Source organism: Pundamilia nyererei, unplaced genomic scaffold (assembly GCF_000239375.1).
Source record: "Pundamilia nyererei isolate P.nyererei 1_Seehausen unplaced genomic scaffold, PunNye1.0 scaffold00010, whole genome shotgun sequence".
NCBI lineage: Eukaryota > Metazoa > Chordata > Actinopteri > Cichliformes > Cichlidae > Pundamilia > Pundamilia nyererei.
In genome coordinates, this window is record NW_005187411.1 from 5,635,338 (window position 1) to 5,644,411 (window position 9,074).

Genomic DNA, 9,074 nt, shown 5'->3' on the forward strand with positions numbered 1-9,074 from the left:
TGTGTGTGTGTGTGTGTGTGTGTGTGTGTGTGTGAGTGTCTGTGCATAGATACTGTGGAGATACTGAGAGAGAATATCTGTGAGTGTTTAACTGCGGTGTCATCCCATCCCACCCTTGTGACCCACCCCCCATTGGTGGCTAAAATATCTCATAGGGAGCCTGAATGTCGTACCCCGTCATGCTCATGTGGCAGCTCTCCTTTTTTTGGGTGCATTTCGATGTGGGATCATAGGCCTCAACATGCAAGGCATTTCTGCTCCTGGGACACATATCTGTTCCTACTCGACAACGCTGTTTGTGCTAAGCTTCCACGCTGACACTCTAGTGTCACGCAGTACTGATCGCTGGTAGGCTGTGGAAAGTTTCCCACCATGATCACTCCAGAGGTTTCACCTGGAGTCCTCAGGCAGGTTTCTTCAGCCATCATCATCCTCAGTAAGTGCCATACATGCATGACTGATTAAATCATCCAGCAGTTATGGATATCTTTGATCGTCTGAGACTGTTGGAAACATGGAGGGAAGTTAAATATTCACCATTTCCTTTGATAGGAATCGTTTGGTTATGAAGGTAATTGTGCATTGTGTTCCCTTCAGTGGTGAAATGTGTGCACTTTGGTCTAATATTGAGCAACTTCAGCTTTGTTTCAGTGTTTTCACATCCTTGTACTTCTTCTACATTCCATGTTAAACATCCAACACATTCAGTTCAGTTCATTTTCAGATCTTTCTTTTTCTGCCATTTGTTAGATTCCCCACTCTGCTCTTCTCTAAATACCTCCTGAGACTCACAGGTGTGTCCAGTATTTTACATGAAAGGAAATTTCAAAATACAGATTTCCAGCTAATCATTGTCAGAACCCTAGATTTGTCTTTCTTTCCCTTTGAAGGTCTGCTGTGAACCTGCACTAAGTTACCACACTCAAGAAAAAGTTGTTACACATTGACCAGGTACACCAATAAAATGCTACATTTACTTGAGTAGTGTTTTTATTGCAGGGCTTTTAGTTGATCTATCAGCACTTTGTCTTTTAAGCAAACAAAAAGAATTATGGGTACACTCAGTTAAACTGCAGGGATTTCGATCTGTTCAGTTAGGAAGGAAAAAAACCATTGTGAATCCTTTTGGCCTGCTCTGGTGCAAATGAAAGGAGCAACGAAATAGAGTGGTTTAGCCACAGACCAATGCTCTCTCTTTATCCTGCCTCACTGATTTTTCTCTAGTCTTGCTTTTTGTTTGTGACCTTGTCACTGCTGGTAGCATCAGACCTGCAACCCATTTAGGTGGCAGGGGCTTCCTACCAGCCCTCTGCCCCCAGGATGGCTGCTAGGAAGGCTTGCTGTGTCTTCCAGCACAGTCTCGAGATTGTGAAGTAGATCCCATTATATGAGGAGAGCTGGGCAGGGCTGTAGAGTGGACAGCACTGGGTTATGAGCACATTTCCCACTAAAGATGTGGGGGCCTTGTGTCACCCTCATGGAGTCCGATTAGAGCAGTTTGGTGAGAAATCTGCACATAGCCCGATGGAGGTCATTTATTAGGGTTCTGGCAGTGATCCTCCTCTCACAAAGAAGCAGATACAGGTCCTGCTGCTGCGTTGATACCCTTCTCTGGCCTTGTCCAGCTCGCCTTGTGTAACAGACACACTTGAGACTAACCTAGGAGACACAGCAGACCTTCCTGTGACAGCATCCTGAAGCAGGTGGATTATCGGTGCCACATGAATGGGCTGCAGGTACTGTCACGAGGAGTAAAGAGAGAGCAATGGTCTGTGGCTACCACCTGTAAAACATTTCCCTTTTTCGGGGTCTTCTTGTTGCTTTCTCTTCAGTGCACCTGCTGTCAATTTCATTTGCACCAAAAGCAGGTGAATGAATTCACAATGGTTAGCGTTTGCTAACCAAGCATACTGCTTTGACTGACCTTCTGTCATATTGTGATAATCAAGTGTTCTCTTAACCTTTTTTACTGAGCAATGCATTTAAGGAGCTATTTTACATCACTGGTTGTAGTGATGGTTGTAGCTTACCGGCCAGACGGCTGACGATCTGTCCAGACACTCACAGTCTGTGATTACAAGCAGTAAAAGTATCATACATTTGCACTGTCAGCCATAATGAGGCTATGAAGTCTACCTGAGTTGTTGCACACATCGGGAAAGGAGAAGCAGAATCTCATTACACTCTGTGATGAATTCATGGTAGTTTCTACTTGAGTAAATGAGGCAGGTTATCTAAACTGACAGCTTAGTGGAAAGTACAAATCAGAATCATATTTACATAATACTTAAAGTAATTTATTTGTGATGGTGATAGAAAGCATTGTGTATCCATCTGTCTGTTTTTGTCACCTCGTGCCTACGTCTATGGTAGCTGTTGTTTGTAGTGTGTGTGTGTGTGTGTGTGTGTGTGTGTGTGTGTGTGTGTGTGTGTGTGTGTGTGTGTGTGTGTGTTAATGGAAGGGAGGGGGAGGAAGAGCTGCTTCTTTGTTTTTATCATCACATCTAATGTACACACAGTCAGTGGGCTCCTTAGTTCCAGTAAAATGTCTACAAGCATGATCAGGTCCCCTCCTCCCCCGGGGCTCCATGTTCTTCCTTTGCCCTCACCATGACAACAGGAAGAAGCATATACGATGCTTCGTGTCAACAGCAGAAATACAAACAAACCCACATTTATACATATTCATGGACACACAAACAGCACAGCGCAGGCTGACGAGTGTCTCGTTAACATCTGCGACGTTACTATTTGTTGAAGGGTTGTGAAGTCTTGATATTGTGTTAACTGGCTCGTGTTTCACGATTGAGTCCCTGAAGTATCACTTTAAAAGTAATACATGCTGTAGATGTTAGCATGTGCATGAAGGAAAGTTAATAATTACCACAAGATAACGAGCTGAATTTATGGGAGCGTCAAAGACACGTTCAAGTCTTCTGTCGCTTCTGTCTTCTGTGCGTATGGTTGAAGCTAAAGAGCCGTTAAAAGAATCGAAAACCAAACCGTTTTCAATTTGTCAGCATGAATTGTAGCTTGTGGTAACTGACAAGTGAGCCCTAGATTTAAATTTCTTTCTCGGCATTGCGCCCGAGTATTCTCACTGTACCGGTTCGACAGGTACACCTGTTCAGCTGCTCGTTAAAGCAGAAATTTAGTCAGCATTATGTCATGCAGGAGAAGGATGTTGAAAAGAGAAAATATTGAGTGAGCAGCAGTGTTGTTGCCAGAGGTCAGAGGAAAATGGCTAGACTGCTTTGACCTATTAAGAAGGCGACAGTAACTCAAATAACCACTTGTTACAACCAAAGTATGCAGAAGATTCTGAATGCACAACACCTCGAAGCAGGCAGGCTACAGCAGCCCACTCCCATCAGCTAAGAGCAGAAAAGTGAGGCTACAATTTGTACGTGTTTTCCACTGCACAACAGAAGGAAAACTGTCGTCTGGTCTGATAAGTCTTGATATCTGTTGGAGGATTCGGATGGTGTGGTCAGAATTTGAGTAAACAACATGAAAACGTGGCTTCATCCTGCCTCGTAATAATGGTTCAGGCTGCTGCTGCTGATGTAACGGCGTGGGGGAAATGATCCAGACTGAGCGTCTCAAGCTGCGACTGTGCCCAGTGTTGACCGCCCCCATCACCCCGCCTGCTGCCCCACATCCTCCAGACGCAGCGAACGGAAATACCACCCGTCGGTGATCTTGATGTCACGGTGGGCGTTGAAGTTTAATGACTGGTATTCTGGTGATATGTGATAAGCGCTCCCCCCGTTAATAGCTGCTCCAGAATGAGGTGCTGACTCCTTCGCTCTGTCTGTAGTTGGTCAACAAGCAAAAGTGCTAAACTGAGATGATCATGTGGCTGATGTTGATTATCCAAAACCAGCTACTAACAAGAGAGATTAGATGTATTTTACTAAATGAATTTTGCTGTTTTGCACCATATGCAGTATTTTTTAGATTTTTCTGTCGGGTTTCTGTTCGTTCCACTTGTTTCAGTTCTTTTCTCTCGTGTTTCACAGTTGAAATTTCTGTAGCTGGCAACTTGTTCAGCAATTATAAACAGCTTGCAGGCCTCCAGGGCAGTGCCTCACATGATGCTGTTGCTATCTGTTTATTCAGCTTCTCTCCCTGAGCACACTACTTAACTGTTTTCTGTCATTTGAGTCCTTTTTTATGTGGTTTGTCTCAATATGGAAAAAAACTCCCTGTTGAACTGAGAAATGTTGAACATTTTTGAAGCTGTCTTTGCTTTTTTTTCTGTCGGTGCGGTCACAAACGAGTGTTTGGTATGTGGTGCTATAAGGGGTGATATTCAGCACAAAGGGGAAAGTGTTGGAGATGAATAAAACAGTAATAAGGGCTTACGTGTACACGCATAGAAGCTGATTATTTCTGTGGTTTAATTGCTTTTTTCCCCTCTTATTTTGTGTCTTTTAGGCCCAGTCGTGCAGCGCCAAAATGGGCCCTCCTCGGACGAAAACGAAGCACAGAGGAGGTAAACTTTTACAATGAGAGCATGAGCAGAAATAGTGTAAAACATGTAAAGCTAGTGGAAGACTTTACAAAACAGTAAGCTAGTCTGTAGATCCAAACTCGCTAGTTAATGTTAAATGTGTAAGTATCAAATGGGACCTATTATGCTTTTTCTTATTTTCTGTCATATTTTTATACCGTTACAGTGGTGCATGCTCATTTTTGAGCCAATGAAAATAGTCCAGTCAGCATGCACAGGTAATCCCTTTGGGCCTGCGAGGCTTTAGAGACCTGTAGACACTCTTTGATATGAATGATGTCACTAACAGCAAACATGTCAGGCATTGGCTGTAAATACAGAAGCGATCCATCGTATTTTACAACCTCCTGTTTGCGAGGGTTAACCAATCAGGAGAAAGTTGGTTTCAAGGATGAGGGATGGGAGCTAAAGCTAGGTTAGGATGCCTTCTGGGCACCTGCTGGGCGAGGTGTTCTGGCCATGTCCTAACAAGAAGAAGGACCTGGGATAGACTCAGGACACGGTGGAGGTATTATGTTTCTTGGCTGGCCTGGGAACCCCTCTGTGTTGCCACGGATACGCTGGTAGCACTGGCTGGGCTAGACGGAGGTCTGGGCTCTTCTATTTAGGCTGCTGCCCCGCATCCTGGCCACAGATAAGATGTAGAAAATGGATAGGGGTTGACAAACGCCTAGTCTAGGACGAACAATGGAAAATTTTGAATCATGACGAGTTTCTATAGCAGAGTGTAAGGATATAAATGGAGGTAGCTTCCAGTTCAAGAAAATAAAATCAATGTGGAAGTGTCTTAAACCTGCATTCTAACTGAAGGCCACCAGATGGCGATAGCTGTGGTTGCAAGAAGATTTGCGCTCCACTATAAGTCTATGGGAGAATAGTTTTCTGACTTGACCTCAGTAAACACTTTCCTGTTGAGTTTATGGGCTTAGTCAGTCATTGTGGGTCATATTGAATAAAAACTGAAATTTGTTTTCTAAATCTTTGTCATGATAGGTTTCAAAACGGAGGATTATCTTATTAACAACTGGTTAGCTAATGAGCCAACTGTTTACAATGAGACCTTTAGAAATGATTGGATGATGTCACGGTAGATGCGTCTGCTTGTTATACCATCTGTGATTTTAAATTAGCATAACAGGTCCCCTTTAAAACGATCAGTAGTGTTTTTAACAGAGACACAGTCAAAGCTACACATTAGGCTGATTTATCGCCACAAACTGCAGCTTTAAAGAGCCGTGAAATCCTTGCACTTGATAGGATGATGGAGCAACATCAGATGCACAAGGAGAGGGAGCGACGGACGTCAGGATCAGGTGAGGTTTAGACAAACACACCCACACCCTCATATATAAACATGCACTCTTTCTGACACTCGCGCTCACACTCACACACTAACAGGAAGCTCTAGAGACCAAAATGAATGGAAGGGTTTGTATTCGCCTAGCTACACAAACATTTTAGACAAAAAAAAAGTCTACTCTGGCTGTCAGTAAACAAACTGTTTGCCCCGCTTTTTGCGTTTTTGTTTTTTTTGTTTTTTTCCATTACATGATGGACGTTATCGCCATTTAGTCAGGCAAAGCACACTTTACTTTCCCAGAGCAAACAAGTGATTTCATCATTAATACATAGCAGAGATTCCATGCTAGCAGGTCCTAGAGGTAAATAGGCTTCCCCAGTGTGGTTTGTGTTAGTGTTTCCCCCCTTAGTTTCAACCACGACTCCCCAGTCTGTATGCCCTTATGCTTTTTTGAACCCATGCACACATATAAATGTTCAAGTCTGCCTGTTAAATATCCATACAGACTTAAACATCTTCCTTTTGTCCCTGCCGCCACCGGCAATATCAGTGCTCCCCTGCCCCTGCAACATGCTCTACTGCCATCTCTTTCTTCCAGCTACTGTTGGGGAGGGGGAAATGCCATATGCTTTCCGATCATGGCTCAGTCATGTTGCATTCTGCTGCTTGTTCTTTTTACAATATTTTGATTCTTTCTTATTTGCTATTGGCTTCTGTTTTTTGGACTGCTCCTGATTTTCTCATCATTACTTGCTTGGTTGCTCAGTTGGTTGCTTTTCATTCTTCTCACGTTTATCTCTTTTCTGTTTTCCTTTGTTTGTTGCCCTCCTTCGTCTGCATCTCCTCCTCTTCCTCCTCCTCCTCTCTCTCTCTCCTCTCTCTGTCTTTCTCTCTCTGCCCGTCACAGTCGTTTCCACTCTCCAATATAAAGTGTCCACCCCTCCCATCCACCCAGACACTCCTCCCGAGTACAGACATTACAGAGCTAGCACACTGCCACCCTCCTACGTCCGCGTGGCATCCTCCTCTCCTCCCACCTCCGCCTCCATGTCTCCCTCTCAGGAGAAGGAGGCGGGAGCCGCTAGGGACAAGGCCCAGCTCTCCTCCCAGCTCTCCACCTCGCTCGCATCAGCCTTTTCCCCAGTCCAGGCAGGAGTGACCACCCAGGGCCGACAGGTCCGTCAGATCCCCCTATCTCCACCCACCGCAGCCCGCCACCTTCACCTTCAACAGCAACAACAGCAACAAGACACCATGCTGCCCCCTAAACACGGCACCTGGTCTGCTTCACACTTGCAGCAAATGTACGCCCAGTTTCCCCAGTCCTCATCCCCCCCAGTAATGATGGCCATGCCGGTGAAGCAGGGTTTGCCCCCGCAGCCGGTCCTCCCGGTGGCTCACCCCCTCCCACCTGTAAGCACTAGGATGAAGCCCCCACCTTTCGATCCCAACACCGTTACAACCCCTCACCAATACCCTCAGCACCACCCACACCCTCACTCCAACGGCCAGCCAGACGATTCCTACTCCCCTCATTCTCAGCACCTGCCACTCACACCACAGTACTGCGAGGCCATCCCACTGCCCCCTCTTACAAGTCAGACACCCCCAGGCCCTCCCCCCAGCCACCAGCCCCAGTACCCATCCACTTTCCACCCACAGCAGCAGCAACAACAACAGCATCAGCAGCAGCAGGTGTACCACCAGCAGGCCCAGCCCCCTACCACCACCACCACCTCTTCCTCCTCCTCCTCGCCCCCCTCTTACACTGCCATGTCTGACGGGGGCTCGCCCAAGAAGACCCCCTCCCCTGTCCCCCAGCCAACCCCCATGACCAGCAGCAGTAAGTATGAGGAGGAGAGCGGAGGAGGTAGTCCCTCAGCAGAGGGACATGTTTACATAGTGTGTGTAAATAGTGTATGTGTATGTGTGTGTGTAGAATAGGTTGTTAAATGCACCACACCTGCACTGTTAGACAAGAACATGAAAAATATATGTGTGGTATCAGCAGTTAAAGCCCAAACACACCCAAAGGTCCACCCACAGTTTTCTCACAGGGTGTCATCAGACTACTTCTCAGGATTGCTAGGGTGTGAACGTAGTCTGCTTAATCTGTGTAAAGCTGTCCCACTTACAGGGCGAGACGTGCAGTACTGTCCAGTCGTTTTAGGCACTAAAAGTAAAGAGAAGATATTTTAATATGACACGGATTCATCCTATTAGAAAACAAAACAAAACGTCACCTTCTGCCTTTAAAACAACCAAGTTCTCCTTTCGCACTCTCACACATTTTCACTGTGCTTGGCAGGAATGTTTTCAAATCTTGCATAACTCTCCGCACTCCTTCTGCCATTATAAGCTCTCTCGGTTGCTTCAACCTTTTTATTCCCGACTGACAGCGATCCGCTCCACAGTATGTTTAGGATTGATGTCATTCTAACCGAACAAATTCCCTGTTGGTATCTTATGATTGATATAAGTCTAAACTGCCTAAAACCTTTGCACAGTGCTGCTCACAATGAGTCATGTGTTATTAGTGCTATTGGTTTTATGACAGTGTAATTCCCAGGAGAACTTCAACCAACTTCCGTCTCACCAGGTATATAATCAAGCAGAAATGTAATATACTTGTGTAGGTGTGCAGAGCCTTTAAGACAAACATTTACGCGCCTCTTTTTATAAATATACATATTTCCGTCAATGTAGCTCAATGCAGCAGAACAATAGGCCTTTGCTGCTGACAATTTCTTCAAGATTCCCAGCAAATCATGCTTCACACAGTTACAGCGCACAACCCTAAAATTGAAGAAACACAGGAATTCAGGATTGTATTGACAAGTCAGTGGACCTGAAGTCGTTCCTGCTGTGCAGGTTTTTCACTTTGCCTGACTTGACTATCTGCCGTTATCAAACAAAATACATTTGAAGCTACTGTCAGATCTTTGGTTTTATTCCTGGTCCTGGAATTATTCAAAGCCTGTAGGAAAATTTTAAGCATACCTCTATCATCAGCTGGCTTTCACATAACCTTCCCACAAAATAAATATATATGTATATATATATAGATAGATAGATAGATAGATAGATAGATAGATAGATAGATAGATAGATAGATAGATAGATAGATATAGAGAGATAGATAGATAGATATAGAGAGATAGAGAGATAGATATAGAGAGATAGAGATATAGATAGATAGATAGATAGATAGATAGATAGATAGATAGATAGATAGATAGATAGATAGATAGATAGATA

At 44.7% G+C, this 9,074-nt stretch overlaps 1 protein-coding gene across 4 annotated transcripts in view; it reads left to right on the forward strand.

Moving 5' to 3' along the window:
• Positions 1-9,074, forward strand: part of evla (Enah/Vasp-like a) — a 38,439-nt gene that overhangs the window by 24,621 nt on the left and 4,744 nt on the right. For 3 of the 4 annotated variants that reach the window (XM_005723959.1, XM_005723958.1, XM_005723957.1), the window contains exons 4-6: positions 4,441-4,498; positions 5,774-5,829; positions 6,724-7,659. In XM_005723959.1, the coding sequence (XP_005724016.1) occupies positions 4,441-4,498; positions 5,774-5,829; positions 6,724-7,659 (1,050 nt within the window). Of the gene's footprint in view, positions 1-114; positions 437-4,440; positions 4,499-5,773; positions 5,830-6,723; positions 7,660-9,074 lie in introns of those variants that run through there. The other variant, XM_005723960.1, reaches the window with a different exon arrangement.